Genomic DNA, 16,703 nt, shown 5'->3' with positions numbered 1-16,703 from the left:
AAACAGAGTTCTGAGACAAAATTTCAGCAGCCATAACCTCACATTACAACTAAACGTGACAGCTTGATTAGTGTGGACATTTTGAAAGCGTACGTCATGGAAATACTGAGCATGATGAATGTATCCTGCCCACGCTGACCCGTATCCGTTGGCGCCGGTTCTGCCCTGCCAGGTGTGCCCGGGTGCCCGCTGCTGGCCATGCTGTCCTGGTGAGGCCCTGGTGAACTCCTGCCAACATGCGGCTGGTGCCTGGGTCGCCCCGCCCCCTCCTCATGGCGCTCATGGTTCTCGCCTTCGCCGCCATCTTACCTCAGCTGTCCTTGGGAGCCACGCCCTTCCCCCAGGACCTGGAGCCAATCAGCATCGTGGGGAGAGAGTGTAAGTGGAAGACCTTTTGTGTTGCCGTGGTTCTATGCTAGTCTGTCGCACCTAGTAAACATGTGCTCTAGGCTAGTCTGTAACTTCTAATAATAATTATTATTATTAAATTATTATTATTATTAGTAGTAGTAGTAGTAGTAGTAGTTGTATTGTTGTTGTTATTATTATTATTATTATTATTATTATTATTATTGATTTGATTTATATAGCACACTTTAAAGGACAGAGTAACTCTCAAGGTGCTTTACAGGCAAAGATAAAAACAATCAAATCAATAGGTCCGTAGGCTAAGACAGAAGAACACTGAGTTGAACAGTATGCACAGGAATTTTAAAAATCTAAATTAGGGCCAAAGGGATTAAAAGATGCAAAACTGGGAATAAGATATGAATTCAAAGATTATTCAAATAACCATAAATAATTCAAATAACTTAAGAAATAAAGTGAACTAGATAAGACTAACATAACCGGGTTTGAAAGGCCAGTCGACACCTTAGACCCTGCAGGGGCCTCTGGGAAGGCAGTGTGGGACAGGTCAGAGTCTTAAGGCCAGATTTAAAGAGAGAAAGTCCCTGATCATTTCTGGGAGCTGGTTCCGCATACTGTAGCACCTAGTCAACACATGCTCTAGGCTAGTCTGTAGCACCTAGTCAACACATGCTCTAGGCTAGTCTGTAGCACCTAGTCAACACAATCTCTAGACTAGTGCTCTATCCGGACTAGGTGGCGGTTGGTTGCTTCAAGTGAAGTAGTACCAGGTTCAAAGCAAAGTACCAAGGTTATACAGTAATAACAAAGGTTAAACACTGTAATATCTCGGCCATGAAGACTATTGACTCTAGTCATACTCATTGTAGCGTTGGATCGGACAGCGATAGAAAGCCCATCTATGGCATCCGCCAGTCCATCTGGCGGCCTGTGGAGAAGGTCCTGGTCCCATAATTGATTTAAGAGGTGACTGAGACCGTGGCCCTCACGCGCTGTAATTGATCTATCTGGAGGAGTGCAACTCGGCCGTTAAGGGGAATAGCCGGACTAATAGTCCTCTATATGGAGCTCTGTCCCTCGGGGTAATGAGAGCCATTCGTCACCCGGGTTCCAGCAGGTGACAGCACATCACAGAGCCCCCCTGAAACCCCCCCCCCCCCGCGCGCACGCACGCCATAACACAGCCTCGCCCACGGAGATGACCTCTCCAGACGCCAGCCAATTAGAGCGAGCGAGGGTAGAGGTTGTGGCGTGACCCCCCACCCCACCCCCTCCCAAAAAAAATAAAACATCTTAAGGGGAAGTGAAAGTGCTGATGGCGATCAAAGGTGTGGTTCCCCGAGGGGCGCTCGGGGATGTAAGGGGGTCCCTTTCCAACCCCCCCCCCCCCCCCCGAGTCGGGGGGAGATAGTCATGTTAGTCAAATAGCGCTGTGATGTGTCCTAGGGTCCTGCTAGTTCAGCGTTGGGGGCCGTTATCACAGAGCTAAAGAGTCTGGGCCTGCAGCCCCCCCCCCCCCCCCCCCCCACCGGATCGATGGGCTCCAGACCTCTTATCTGTCGCAGTGCTGTTGTGTCTGGCTCTGGTGACGCACGGCTCAGGCAGGACGATCCCGCTGATCTTGGGTTACCGCGGGATCAGCGTGTTTGTTTTGTGTCTGTACAGCGTCAGAGTCATGGGACTGAATAAAAAACAGCTGATTAGTTTGATCCCGCACGGGGCCGGAGAGGGGAGGGGAGGGGAGTGGGGGGGTGGGGAGGGAGGGGAGTGGGGGGGCAGGGAAGGAGGGGAGTGGGGGCGGGGAGCGGGGTGGGGGAGGGGAGTGGGGAGGGAGGGAGGGAGGGAGGGAGGGAGGGAGGGAGGGAGGGAGGGAGGGAGGGGAGGGGAGGGGCGGGGGTAAACACAGCCTGGGAGCGTGTGCTTCAGTCAGCGTTTGATACACTGCAGCGTCTTGCCTCTCAATCCCTCCTCCTCTCTCATCGAACCCGCTCGCTCGGATCGCCCCGCCTCTGTGCATGAACACACTCCCATTTCAAAAAGAATCACACACGCGGATTTCTTTACTGTCTGGTCGGTGGTTATGGAGATGAAGGCACAGAGCTGTTACTCGACTTCATAGATGAACGAAGCTCACAGCTCTCTCTTTCTCTCTCTCTCTCTTTCTTTCTCTCTCTTTCTCTCTCTCTCTCTCTTTCTCTCTCTCTCTCTTTCTCTCTTTCTCACTTTCTCTCTTTCTTTCTCTCTCTCTCTTTCTCTCTCTCTTTCTCTCTTCCTCTCTCTCTCTCTCTCTCTCACCCCCCCCCCCCAGACTCCTACCTCTACCCCAGCTTCCAGGGCCTGATGTCGGACAACGACACGGTGCGGCTGGGCCTGGACTTCCAGCGGATGCTGCGGATCAACCATGTGCTCTACCTGGCAGCCAGGTCAGTCCCCTCCAGCCCGCCTCCAGCCCGCCTCAAGCCCCCCTCCAGCCCCCCTCCAGCCCCCATCTAACCCCCCTCCAGCCCTCCTCTAACCCCCCTCCAGCCCCCCTCCAACCCCCCTCCAGACCCCCTTCAGCCCCCCTCTAACCCCCCTCCATCCCCCCTCTAACCTCCCTCCAGCCCCCCTCTAACCCCCCTCCAACCCCCTTCTAACCCCCCCCAGCCCTCCTCTAACCCCCGTCCAGCCCTCCTCTAACCCCCCTCCAACCCCCCTCTAACCCCCTTCTTACCCCCCTCCAGCCCCCCTCTAACCCCCCTCTAACCCCCTTCTAACCCCCCTCTAGCCCCCCTCCAGCCCCCCTCTAACCCCCCTCTAGCCCCCCTCCAGCTCCCCGCCACCACACGCCATTACAACAGCCCAGTATTGGCAGCTCTCTGAACAATACCGCTGGAGTATCTCTCAGCCTAATTGTCCGTCGCCGCCCCCTCCCCCACACACACCCTGGTTGTCATTGGTTAATTATCTAAAAGGGATCGGGCGCAACCTCTCGAACCCGTTTCATTGTGAAAGTATATTACGCTGACTTTGTTTTTGTCGGAAAGCCAAACTGCAACACTAAGAAAGCCAAGAGTAGAGTGTGGAAAAAAAAGGTTGGATATATCATTACGCTGCAGGCATGTATTTATTATTTATTTCGCACCGTTTCATAGATCAGTACAGACTGCTGCTTCTTCGCATCGTAGCTGGGTTGTAAGAGGTCAATGCGGTACAATTTCTGACGATCCTCCAAACTTGGCTTTGGTCAAAGGGTTTGATGCTCAGGCTTTGATGAAACCCGGTATCCTAACCCACAGGGCTTTCTCTTATTAATTCCCACGTTTAAGGGTTGTGTGTTCGGCCCTAATCAATCTCATTTTATACCTAAGAGGAATATGGTTGAGACCGTGCGGGTGCAACGATCATTGTCCACACTCACTGTGTTAATCTCAGTTTGTCTTCTTCTGTTGCAGGGACCATGTGTTCGCTATTAATCTGGCCACCGCGTCTCAGCAGATTGTCCCCCAACAGGTGACCGTCCCTCACGACTCAAACCCTTTTTACCGTACCATGAGGCTTGTAGAACACAAACACGTGTGTTCTGCCAAGAACTGTAATTTGGCTACGACGCCATATGGGCTTGGTTAGCTCGATCTCCTCGGCCGCCCCAGTTGACAGACGCCATCTGCTTCAAATTGAAGCATCTTTCCAAAATGTTTGTCTTGGTGTTCTCTTTGTCTCCTCCCCCGTCATCTACTCTCCGTCTGTTTCTTCACACAAGTGATAGCCGGTCTCACTCCAGATAGACATCGTATTGTGAAGGGCCTAGATCCCTTCTATCAGAAACTCATTTGTTAAACATGACGCACTTAAATAAGAAGCACTTGAAGTCACGGGCCTGTGTTACGCTCGTCCTCGTTATATTTAGATTTGTCTGGTATCGCGGGAGTCATTCCCATAAAGGCCCCACTCACTATCAAGGAGATCTAAGCTTTTGACTTGTTGATTGCAGGAAAGGAATGAGAGGTATGAAGCAGTCTAAATGACTCCAGCTGAGGTCTGTCTTCTCTGTAAACGTATGAGAGACGCAACAGTTGAACAGAGGCCTAATATGTTGGACGTGCTCAAACAACAATACATTTCTCAGCAACGGCGAAGACGGAGCCAGAGGTTTCTACCTGTATGAAGTGACGGGGGAAGTCATTTAATACCCAGCTCCCCCTGCTTCTCCATCTGAGGCCCTGAGAGCAGATCCCATCCCGTCAGATGGAATCAGGAGCAGCATGCGCCCCATCCTGGGCTGCGTCAGACTGTAGATCTGTGTTGCCGACCTCTGACCCTGTTCCAAACCCACGCCTCATCCTCCTCCGCACTCCTATCCTGATTACCACGCACTCATCTGAAATAATTTGATGGGAAGAGATTATGAAACCCTGTGTAACTGATTATGCAACCCTGTTTAACTGATTATGAAACCCTGTTTAACTTGCCAGAGGGTGAGTGGGCGCTACTTTAATTAACAACCACGCCAACACCCGTTCCAAATGTACCTGATGTGTTGAGCGTAGGGAGACGCCATGCTCTCTGAGACCCGGGAGCTTCGATGTGGAGAGCTTCTGAGCGTGCTCCAGGAAGTAGCCTTCACCTCAGCGTCGTCATTGGCGTTGGATGAGTGTGTTCAGCGGCGTCGGTGAATCGCTGGTTCAGACGTTTGTGTGGTCAACCTTGTTCACACACTGATGGATGGCGTCCTGTAAATGCCACCAGCAGATCTCCAGAGAGAAGCCACACTGGGACCAGGATAGTGACTGGATAATATGCACTGCACTACTGGGACCAGGATAGTGACTGGATAATAGACACTGTACTACTGAGACCAGGATAGTGACTGGATAATATGCACTGCACTACTGGGACCAGGATAGTGACTGGATAATATGCACTGCACTACTGGGACCAGGATAGTGACTGGATAATATCCACTGCACTACTGGGACCAGGATAGTGACTGGATAATATGCACTGCACTACTGGGACCAGGATAGTGACTGGATAATATGCACTGCACTACCCTTCACAAAGTTTTCAGGACAGATTTACGCCGTTAGAAGCGCTGCGGTGGATAATTCACACAGGAAGTGGGGGACGTTGAGGAGCGGTAGTCTATAGATGAACGCAGACAGGGCTCGGCATCGCGCCTCAGATGTGTCTGTTTGTTGTTTTGTTTGTTTTTCCGGAGGTTTATTCAAGTTAATGAGATTTCCATCACAGTTGTCTCCTAATGGCAATTGAATAATTGTGAAGAAATTCAAAGAGACGTGTCATGGAGCTGACGGGCTGTTTGTGCTCTTTCAGAAACTCACCTGGAAGACAAAGGATGTGGAGAAATGTACAGTGAGGGGCAAGAACAGCGTGAGTACACCTCTCTCTCTCCCTCTCTGTCTCTCTCCCTGTCTCTCTCTCTCCCTCTCTCTGTCCCTCTCTTTCTCCCTCTCTCTGTCTCTCTTTCTCCCTCTCTCTCTCTCCCCCCCTCTCTCTCTCTCCTCTGTCTCTCTCTCTTCTCTAATACTAGAGTCTGGCAGAAGCTATTGTGTAAATTGCTCATCAGACGCGGCACCGCAGGTATCAGAGAAACCGAGGGGTTCAGTTTGGGGATTATGATCATTACCATCATTATTGGTATGCATGTACAGTCTGTGTGTGTGTGTGTGTGTGTGTGTGTGTGTGTGTGTGTGTATACTGTATGTACAGATGCATCTCAGAAAATTACATTGTGGAAAGTTCATTATTTTCCGTAGGCTAGTTTAATTAAAAAAGTGAAACTTTCATATATTATAGATTCATTACACATGTAGTGAAATATTTCAAGGCTGTTTGCCTCCATGCCACACTCCACGTTGAGGCAGTAATTTGTGCAAAAGGAGCCCCCACCAAGTATAGAGTGTATAAATGAACACACTGTACAATCATAAAGATTCAAACAAAAAAGGCTTGCAATATTTGTCTTTGTATAATGGATCTAGAATACAAGAAAGGTTCACTCTTTGAATTAAATTACAGGAAAGAATGGACTTTTTCCTCAATATTCAAAATATTTGGGATGCACCTGTGTGTGTGTGTGTGTGTGTGTGTGTGTGTGTGTGTGTGTGTGTGTGTGTGTGTGTGTGTGTGTGTGTGTGTGTGTGTGTGTGTGTGTGTGTGTGTGTGTATGTATGTGTGAACGTGTGTTAATCTCTCAGTAGAAGCAGCTCCATGCTTAAGCTCTGCGCTGATGATGCAGTGATGGTCCAGTAGGCTGGTTGACCCTGCTGACCCTTGACCCCCCGCTGTGCTGGTTCCTCTCTGACAGGACGAGTGCTACAACTACATCAAGGTGCTGGTGCCTCGCAACGACGCCACGCTGTTCGCCTGCGGGACCAACGCCTTCAACCCCACCTGCCGCAACTACAAGGTAGGGAGGGACACTCATCTCTGTATATTGTATATTATCTTATTTTATTTATTGTATGTCATATTTCTGTACATGTTTTTTTGTACTCAGGGCGACATTGAAAATGAGAGCATTGCTCTCAATTGTCTTCCTTGATTAAATAAAGGTCTCAATCAATCAATCAATCTGCACCCCTCTGTCTCTCTCTCTCTCACACACACACACACACACACACACACACACACACACATCTCCCACGCACACACAGTCTGCTGTGAAATGTCAATAGAGAGAGGCAAGCACAATATAGTGCAAAGCAACTTACAATAAAAATAAAAATACAGTATTTTTGTCTGGAGTAGGTGAACCGACCTCTGAGCTAACTGCAGGGTTGCCAGTGCGAATCCCTGCTCCTCCTGTCCACGTGTCGAAGTGTCCTCGGGCAAAGACACTTAACCCCAAACTGCTCACTATGAGCAGGCTAGCGCCTTGCATGGCAGCTGGCCACCATTGGTGTGAATGTGTGTGTGAATGGGGGAATGAGAGGCCATTGTAAAGCACTTAGCTTTATATAGGTGCAGTCCATTTACCATCTACGATCCCCGCCATTGTCAGAAAAATGTTCTATAGGAGGTGTCATCAGCAGTCACAGGAGGACAAGCAATATATGGCAGAAGAACATGAAGGACTTTGTGTTGATGGAACAACATGTTTGCTCAACAAAGGAGCAGACGAGCTGTTGACTCATCACAGACAAGTGCTGACAGCAGCGGTAAAACGACAACAACTTCACCCATCTGATGAAAAGAGCATGTCCGAAGATGGATGTCATATTTATATACGTACGCGAGAGAGGGAGGAAGGGAGGGAGAGAGCGAGGGAGGGAGAGAAACAGGGTTGGAAGTAGGAGTAAGAAGAAAAGGGATGACCAGAGCGGAACAGGCCACGAAACTCGCCTGAGAATCTCGACGGGGGCGATACTTGAGTTCCATAAAGCAGCTCGCGTCCCCCGAGCCCCCAGGACTGTCCGGCCGTTAAAATGACGGACGACGTGGAGCGCGCCTGAAGGGGCCGTCAGCTGATTTAAAACGCGCACCTGGAGGAGTACCCCCCCCCCCCCCCTCCCGGTAACGACTGCACGGCGTTTTATTACAGCCGGAAGGCATCACGGTGCAGGACGATGACGGATGCGGTGTTGTTCTGGGGAGGGGGGGCATGGCAGGACTGTCTGTAAATCTTATGGTGGGGGGGGCAGACATGACCCGGAACCAGGAAGTGGCCGGGAGTGTCAATTATGTCACAGAACGTCTGCAGGAAGAATGGGATGGATGATAACGAGGGGTGTGTGTGTGTGAGAGAGAGAGTGTGTGTGAGAGAGAGAGAGAGAGAGAGAGAGTGTGAAAGAGTTTGTGTGGAAGGGGCAGATATGATGTCTTATCTTGCATGGGGTCTGCATTTTCCATGGAAAATAATCTGCACCAACACTGACCCCCCCCAACCCCCCCAGAAACGTCATCATGCGTTTGCCTCCAGATCTTTAGAGGCTTTGGCGTGGGAACAATTCACTGGCGGGTTTGTCAGCTGTACTGTCGTCGTACGGCGGGAGTAGCGATCCGGCGCTGCACACAGACGGGCGTTAACAGGCTGTCACCGTGCGTGTGTGTGTGTGTGTGTATGTGTATGTGTATGTGTATGTGTATGTGTATGTGTGTGTGTGTGTGTGTGTGTGTGTGTGTGTGTGTGTGTGTGTGTGTTTGTGTGCCTGCGAGAAAGGCAGCTTGACCGCTGCTTAGCGCGACCTCCACTGCTTTGTTGTCAAGTTTACGATCTTGTTAACAGCAGAGGCTGAAATAGCTGCCGGAGAGCCGTGGTCAGGAGACGAAGCGCATCCTCGCTAAAAGAGCCGTAATAACCTTTATATCTGACCCACATCCTTGTACTGTACAATGCCATCAAACAAACTGATCTTTATGGCTCACACGTTTATTTTTATGTTCAGAAAGATTGATTAGGCACATATTGCCGCAGGCCATTTCTTTACGGGGTGAAGCGTGCAACTTTTCAAAGAGCACTTTCACTCGCCTCGTAAAAGTGAATTTCACAATGTGAAGACAGTGATGAGCACAGTCTGTCAATACGGACCCAATTATTTCAGGACATGAATTTACAGAATCTGCTGTTAAGATTGTATTGTTCATCCCTGTTTATCTCTTCTCTTCCTCTCGTCCTCTCCTGATCCCTCTCTTCCTCTCTTCCTCTCCTCATCCCTCTCTTCCTCTCCTGATCCCTCTCTTCCGCTCGTCCTCTCCTCATCCCTCTCGTCCTCTCCTCATCCCTCTCTTCCTCTATCCCTCTCGTCCTCTCCTCATCCCTCTCTTCCTCTCCTCATCCCTCTCTTCCTCTCCTCATCCCTCTCTTCCTCTCTTCCTCTCCTCATCCCTCTCGTCCTCTCCTCATCCCTCTCGTCCTCTCCTCATCCCTCTCGTCCTCCTCTCCTCATCCCTCTCGTCCTCCTCTCCTCATCCCTCTCGTCCTCTCCTCTCCTCATCCTTCTCTTCCTCTCCTCATCCCTCTCTTCCTCTCCTCTCCTCATCCCTCTCGTCCTCTCTTCCTCTCCTCATCCCCCTCTTCCTCTCCTCTCCTCATCCCTCTTTCTTCCTCTCCTCATCCCTCTCTTCCTCTCCTCATCCCTCTCTTCCTCTCCTCTCCTCATCCCTCTCTTCCTCTCTTCCTCTCCTCATCCCTCTCATCCTCTCTTCCTCTCCTCATCCCTCTCTTCCTCTCCTCATCCCTCTTTCTTCCTCTCCTCATCCCTCTCTTCCTCTCGTCCTCTCCTCATCCCTCTCATCCTCTCCTCATCCCTCTCTTCCTCTCTTCCTCTCCTCATCCCTCTCTTCCTCTCCTCATCCCTCTTTCTTCCTCTCCTCATCCCTCTCTTCCTCTCGTCCTCTCCTCATCCCTCTCGTCCTCTCCTCATCCCTCTCTTCCTCTCGTCCTCTCCTCATTCCTCTGTAGATGTCCACCCTGGAGCAGGATGGGGAGGAGGTGGTGGGTCAGGCCCGCTGTCCCTTCGAGTCGCGTCAGTCCAACGTCGGCCTCTTCGCCGGTCAGTAGGACCCCAGACGGAGGGGAGGGGGAGAGGGCTGGGGGGGGGGGGAGTGAGGGAGATGAGAGAGGAGAGAGCAGAGGGGAGGGGAGAGGAGTGAGAGAGAGAGAGGGGTGGGGGAGAAGAGAGAGGAGGTGGGTGGAGAGAGGGGTGGAGGAGGGGAGGGAGGGGTGGGGGAGGAGAAAGGTGAGGGAGAAGAGAGAGGGGTGAGGGTGGAGAGAGGGGTGTGTGAGGGGAGGGAGGGGTGAGGGTGGAGAGAGGGGTGTGTTAGGGGAGGGAGGGGTGAGGGTGGAGAGAGAGGGGTGTGTGAGGGGAGGGAGGAGAGAGAGCAGAGGAGAGGGGTTAGGGTGGAGAGATAGGGGTGTGTGAGGGGAGAGAGGAGGTGAGTGGAGAGAGAGGGGTGTGTGAGGGGAGGGAGGGTGGGGGAGGAGAGAGAGCAGAGGAGAGGGGTTAGGGTGGAGAGATAGGGGTGTGTGAGGGGAGAGAGGAGGTGAGTGGAGAGAGAGGGGTGTGTGAGGGGAGGGAGAGGCCAAAACGATAGCTAAACCTGGTCTAAATCCTGCCAATTTTCCAGTGACATTTACTCAAAGGGTGTTATTGAGAGTGGCACAGATCCCGCATCTGTTTCTCTGTCTCTTAGGGGGCTACGATGAGGTCAAGCGAGACGAAAATAACCCTGGAGATAAATTGGTTTCACTGGGGGGAAGATGTACTTCTATCGATATGTTTGGCTTAGTAAACACTGGGGAAAGATGGACTTCAGATCGATATGTTTGTGGTTTTCTTCTCAGGTGGAGATTTCTATTCAGCCACCATGACAGATTTCCTGGCGAGTGACGCAGTGATTTATCGTAGCCTGGGCGAGAGCAGCCCCGTTCTCCGTACGGTGAAATACGACTCCAAGTGGCTCCGAGGTGAGACGCTATACCAGCCTTGGGCTGCCGTGGGAATGGATCGATCCCACCGATTCAATGCATACGTTTCGTTTCCATTTCACACGGTCTGAACGGCGTTGTGGCTGTGAATACCGAGCAGGTCCGCCTCCCCGTTTCATAACCCTCCTCTTTTCTCCTCAGAACCTCATTTCCTCCACGCCATCGAGTACGGGAACTTCGTCTACTTCTTCTTCAGCGAAATAGCGGTGGAGTACACCACACTGGGCAAGGTGAGACAGTATGGCGCAGCCTATAGTTTAGTGTGTTTGTTGTTGTTTTTTTGCTTCCCTCGTAGGAGTGAAAACGAGCTGGAGTGCTCGTGATACAGAAGCCTGCATGAGAGGAATTATTTTAGATGGATGTTATGTGGCTCACCTGAGAGTCAAACGCCAACGTAGGAAATCGTTTCCAAGCTTTCCTCCTCCCTCCCCCGTCCGCTGCGTGTAGGTGGTGTTCTCCAGAGTGGCCCGCGTGTGCAAGAACGACAACGGCGGTTCCCCCCGGGTTCTGGAGCGCTACTGGACCTCGTTCCTCAAGGCCCGGCTCAACTGCTCAGTACCGGGAGACTCCTTCTTCTACTTCGACGTTCTGCAGTCGCTGACCAACGTGCTGCAGATCAACCAGCGGCCCGCCGTGCTGGGGGTGTTCACCACGCAGGCCAACAGGTCAGCCAGGCCAGCAGGGGGCCTCCTCACACTTCACGCTTCAAAAACTAGAAACTAGTATTTCCTTTCATGTTCTAGATAGATTCTAGACCTGTGGTTCCCAATTCCGTGAGGCAAGTACAGGGCCGCGTTCCGAATCGCATACTTCTTCTTTTTACTACCAGTACGTACTACAGCTGCCCCTAGAAAGTACGTACTTTGCACGCAGTATGCATCCAATTGGGATATACTACTGTGTCATAACATTGCGCCTTGAAATTTAACCACATCTGTCGCTGTCCATAAAGCGACATTCGTCCACAGCTGGGATTCATTAAAACGCCTCCGGCGCGATATGCACATGTGACGTAATTTCCGTTGAGCACAGGATTGTGGGTCAGAATAGCCTGAAAAGTCTGCCAGCTTGCATACTGCAAAATATGACCGGATGTAGTAGGACATCCTGGTATTTTTAACATACTGCATGTGGCATACTATGTATTGGGACACACTACATCAACTGTTCTTCTACTATAGTATGGAAGTATGCAATTCGGAACACAGCCCAGGTGTGCTGTGGGATTTTGTGACAACCATACGTTATTATTGCAATATACAACTAGAGTTATGAATCATTTTTGTATTTTGTTTTGTATTTTTTATTTTGTAGTATTAACTCATCAGTAGGCTACTTTGTATGCATTTCCCAATACAGAGGCAAGTTCTATACCCTAAAAAAAACTATTAAAAAAAAACTTGATTTTCTGTGAAATCAATCTGTGAATCTGTGAAAGCGAACACTAGCCACTCCACAGGCAGCCAGGGCGCCCCCTGTAGGCTATTTGCAGAACACCTTCAAACATTAAAAGAGAAGTTTGAGAGTTATTTTCCATGTGTGACCGACATCGAGGACTGTCTGTTGCACGGATATGAAGATGCCTTGAGATTTTGGCTTGCTCTTTAGTGTGCCTTGGGGCACAAAACATTTGAAAACAACAGCTCTAGACTACTTTGCCACGGGGATTATTCTTATTTTACCAGCTAACACGGTGTATGGGTATAAACGGAAGGCCTTTCGTAAAGCTACCGTACTTGTGCTTCCCTCAGCATCACTGGCTCGGCTGTGTGTGCCTTCTACATGGACGACATTGAGAAGTCGTTCAACGGGAGGTTCAAGGAGCAGAGGACCAGTGAGTCGGCCTGGACGGCCGTGCCTGAGGAGCAGGTGCCCAAGCCCAGGTGAGACTGACCCCTGACCCCTCTGAGCACGATCCAACCCTACAAAGACCACCTTTATCCATGGTTTGCAACGGAGTCGGCTTTCTATCGTCTTTTCTCATTGGCTTGAATAAAATGTTGATTGGCAGAGTCCGATGCGGTCATCACACCGGGTTGAGTCTGTCCCACAGACAGTCTGGATCTCAGCTGACCTCCTCTCCTCTCCTCTCCTCTCCTCTCCTCTCCTCTCCTCTCCTCTCCTCTCCTCTCCTCTCCTCTCCTCCCTCAGACAGAGTCTGGATCCCAGCTGACTCCTCCTCTCCTCTCCTCCCTCAGACAGAGTCTGGATCCCAGCTGACTGTCCTCCTCCTCTGACTCCTCCTCTCCTCCCCCAGACAGAGTCTGGATCCCAGCTGACTCCTCCTCTCCTCTCCTCCCCCAGACAGAGTCTGGATCCCAGCTGACTGTCCTCCTCCTCCTCTCCTCCCTCAGGCCGGGCTGTTGTGCGGGTGACGGATCCTCCGCCGCGTTCCGCTCCTCCACCAGCTTCCCCGACGACACGCTGACCTTCATCAAGTCCTACCCCCTCATGGACGAGGCGGTGCCCTCCGTCAACCACCGACCCTGCTTCACCCGCACCACCAGCAGGTAGGGAGGGAGGGAGGATAGATAGATGGAGAGATGGGTGAAGGGATGGATGGATGGATGGATGGATGGATGGATGGATGGATGGATGGATGGATGGATGGATGATGGATGGATGGATAGATATACTCTATAGATAGATAGGTAGGTAGATAGGTGGGTGGTTGGGTGGACAGCTAGCGTTCTTACATTTACCATCTAAACTCTCTTCCTCCATGCATTTTTCACACGGTTGAATGTTTTGTTTGCAATGAGCAAGAACAGCATCACAAGCAAGAGAAAGGGAAATATATTGACGTGTTCATGGTCATCTGACCGACTGACAGAGCAGAAGAGTGTGAGGCAAGATGAGGTGAGGAGAGGTGAGGTGAGCGACTGATGAGAACACACAGACTTACAGACCAGGGCTCAAAAGATAATTACTTTCATGAAAAGCTCACATAGCCTAATTTATGATCACCGCGACTTTGAATAGTCAATATACTGTAGCACCCAAACCCCTGCTCTCAATGAACTGATATCACCCAAACCCCTGCTCTCAATGAACTGATATCACCCAAACCCCTGCTCTCAATGAACTGATATCACCCAAACCCCTGCTCTCAATGAACTGATATCACCCAAACCCCTGCTCTCAATGAACTGATATCACCCAAACCCCTGCTCTCAATGAACTGATATCCCCACAGACACGTCAGGGAGAGGCAGGTAATTACATTTTAGAATTTGAGATTTCCTGGGGGGGGGGGGTGGCTATCTAATATCTATCTATCTATCTATCTATCTATCTATCTATCTATCTATCTACTGTAGGCCAATACCAATATTCTCAAACTTTTGAGTGTACTGTACCACCTCAGAAAATATTTGGCTCTCCAATTACCACCTGACCATTATGACTGATGTTGATTGATTGATTGACTTTATTCGATAATATAGTCAATCAATCAATCAACGTCAGTTATGACTGACGTAAAATACAGTTGCACAGGCCTACCTAATCAACTATGCCCAGGCTAACTATTAACTATTAACTAACTATTAACACTTCTTACAAGGACCTTATAAAGCATGACCATCTTCACTTTCACTCGTTAAAACCAGCAGACGTCCTGGTAAAACTGATTGATTTAAAGCGTAGTCTGTGTGGGATCATCCACCATCTATCACTTCAAAGACCCAGGATGGGGTCCCTCAGGGCTGCAGATGTACACAGCAAGGGGGTGGGACCAAAACGCTCTTAAGAAAAAGGCCAAGTCTGAACGGGGCCTTCTAAAAATCACACAGACCCGCACTGAACATCTCAGCCGAGACTGCAGGCGTGCGGCGACGTGGGAGCGTTTGATCGGTGTGAGGAGTGTGTGTGTCTGACGTGACCATCCTCGTCGGGGACCCCCGCTGCCACTCATGTGGTGAAGCCGAGCAAGTCTGACAGCCAGGCAGGAGGCTGGTACGGGCAGGGGGGGGTGGGGGCGAGAAGGAGGGGGAGTCGCTGGCTCACATCTGCTTCCAGACATCACATCTGCCTCGCAACTCCCCATGGAGGAGCTGATTTACTGGTGTTTAATGACCAATACATCATGCAGTCAGGTGTCATTTAGTACCAGTCCCAAAGATCCAGTGTCTGTTTTAGGGGGGAGACGTGCCAGAAGAAGTTGTCTAGATAGGCGTGCCTCTGTGCATACGATGGGTGTTAATCACCAATATCGTCCCAAGTTCCGTTCTTGAATTTCTTCTGAAGAACATTAAAGCTCCCGTCTGATTCACGGCGTGTTCGTGATCCGCTGGATGAGTTCGCACCTGTCTTCTGATGAAACGATGAATCCCATGGTTTCATAAATTGAATGCGCGTGTCTGTACACCTGAATTATAATAGGTAAACCCCCCGACGGCCCTGTGTAAGGACACGCAACTACAGGGTCTAAAAAATCTAAAGAGCGGACTTCACCTGTCATATTTAGTAGTCAGTAAGATGCATGGTAAATTATCCCAGCGAACGCTGTATCTGGAGAAGGGAGACAGTTGGACCCGGCGCATCGGGGATATTATTGGAAAGACAGCACTCTCGCTTTGTAAAATAATGAAAATAATTATTAAAAGATATGGTGATACAAATATTATTGTACAATGATATGATTGATGATACATATTTTTGCACAACTATGTCCGAAGCCTAGTTAAGACTGCTCTTCCGTGTTGGTAGATTCGGTTCTTATTTTCCATGTTAGAACATTGGTGAATGCCAGAATCTTCTTGGAAACGGTGTAAGTGGAGTTTAAGAAGAAATGCTCCTTAAGAAATTCTTAACTACATTCGTGAATGAGGCCCACTCATTTAGTGTTGCATCCACAGTACTTATATATCGTGCTCAACACCCTTGTAATACAATAATTTAATCTCCTTATCTGCTGATGTTTTGTCCGTGTACATAAGCATCAGCGGTGTGTATTTGTGTTGATCTTTTTTCTTCTTCGCCCCGCCCAGGTTCAAGTTGACCCAGATAGCGGTGGACACATCCGCCGGGCCGTACAAGAACCACACCGTGATGTTCCTGGGCTCGGACAACGGCCGTGTGCTGAAGATCCTGGCCAGCACCCATCCCAACGCCTCCTTCAGCACACAGCTACTGGAGGACATCGACGTCTACAACCCCACCAAGTCAGTCTCTCATCCTCACCCTAACCCACCAATTCAGTCTCTCATCCTCACCCACCAAGTCAGTCTCTCATCCTCACCCTAACCCACCAAGTCAGTCTCTCATCCTCACCCTAACCCACCAAGTCAGTCTCTCACCCTAACCCACCAAGTCAGTCTCTCATCCTAACCCACCAAGTCAGTCTCTCACCCTAACCCACCAAGTCAGTTTCTCATCCTAACCCACCAAGTCAGTCTCTCATCCTAACCAACCAAGTCAGTCTCTCATCCTAACCCACCAAGTCAGTCTCTCATCCTAACCCACCAAGTCAGTCTCTCATCCTAACCCACCAAGTCAGTCTCTCATCCTAACCCACCAAGTCAGTCTCTCATCCTAACCCACCAAGTCAGTCTCTCATCCTCACCCACCAAGTCAGTCTCTCATCCTCACCCTAACCCACCAAGTCAGTCTCTCATCCTAACCCACCAAGTCACTATCTCTCCATCACGTACGCCTCAGCTCTTGAACTTCCTCTAAGGTGGCGTTTGCATCGCCCCCTTCAGGTGTAACGTCCGTGGTGAGGACCGTCGGGTGCTGGGGCTGGAGCTGGACAGGGACCACCACGGCCTGTTCGTGGCCTTCTCCGGATGCGTGGTCCGCGTGCCGCTCAGTCGCTGCGCCGACCATGGCTCCTGCAAGAAGTGAGTGTCACCCTGTCTACAGAGCTGTTATTACCCCTCTGTTAGCTGTCTACAGAGCT

General features: G+C 50.4%; 1 protein-coding gene across 1 annotated transcript in view; it reads left to right on the top strand.

Annotated features, from left to right (window-relative positions):
- Window positions 1–236: 236 nt before the first annotated feature.
- The window catches only part of sema6cb (semaphorin 6Cb), a gene marked incomplete at both ends in the record, with an annotated part of 41,977 nt that continues 25,510 nt past the window's right edge, over window positions 237–16,703 (top strand). Inside the window, 13 exons of the mRNA XM_084442456.1 lie at window positions 237–378; window positions 2,678–2,792; window positions 3,804–3,861; window positions 5,686–5,742; window positions 6,680–6,781; window positions 9,776–9,866; window positions 10,658–10,780; window positions 10,943–11,031; window positions 11,249–11,466; window positions 12,553–12,684; window positions 13,156–13,311; window positions 15,793–15,966; window positions 16,507–16,644. Of these exons, the coding sequence (XP_084298582.1) occupies window positions 237–378; window positions 2,678–2,792; window positions 3,804–3,861; window positions 5,686–5,742; window positions 6,680–6,781; window positions 9,776–9,866; window positions 10,658–10,780; window positions 10,943–11,031; window positions 11,249–11,466; window positions 12,553–12,684; window positions 13,156–13,311; window positions 15,793–15,966; window positions 16,507–16,644 (1,595 nt within the window). The remainder of the gene's footprint in view (window positions 379–2,677; window positions 2,793–3,803; window positions 3,862–5,685; window positions 5,743–6,679; window positions 6,782–9,775; window positions 9,867–10,657; window positions 10,781–10,942; window positions 11,032–11,248; window positions 11,467–12,552; window positions 12,685–13,155; window positions 13,312–15,792; window positions 15,967–16,506; window positions 16,645–16,703) is intronic.

The sequence above is a fragment of the Borostomias antarcticus genome (assembly GCF_949987555.1).
Source record: "Borostomias antarcticus genome assembly, chromosome: 8".
Taxonomy (NCBI): domain Eukaryota; kingdom Metazoa; phylum Chordata; class Actinopteri; order Stomiiformes; family Stomiidae; genus Borostomias; species Borostomias antarcticus.
Note: the sequence above shows the minus strand (reverse complement) of the source record. Positions and strands in the feature narration are given on the sequence as shown.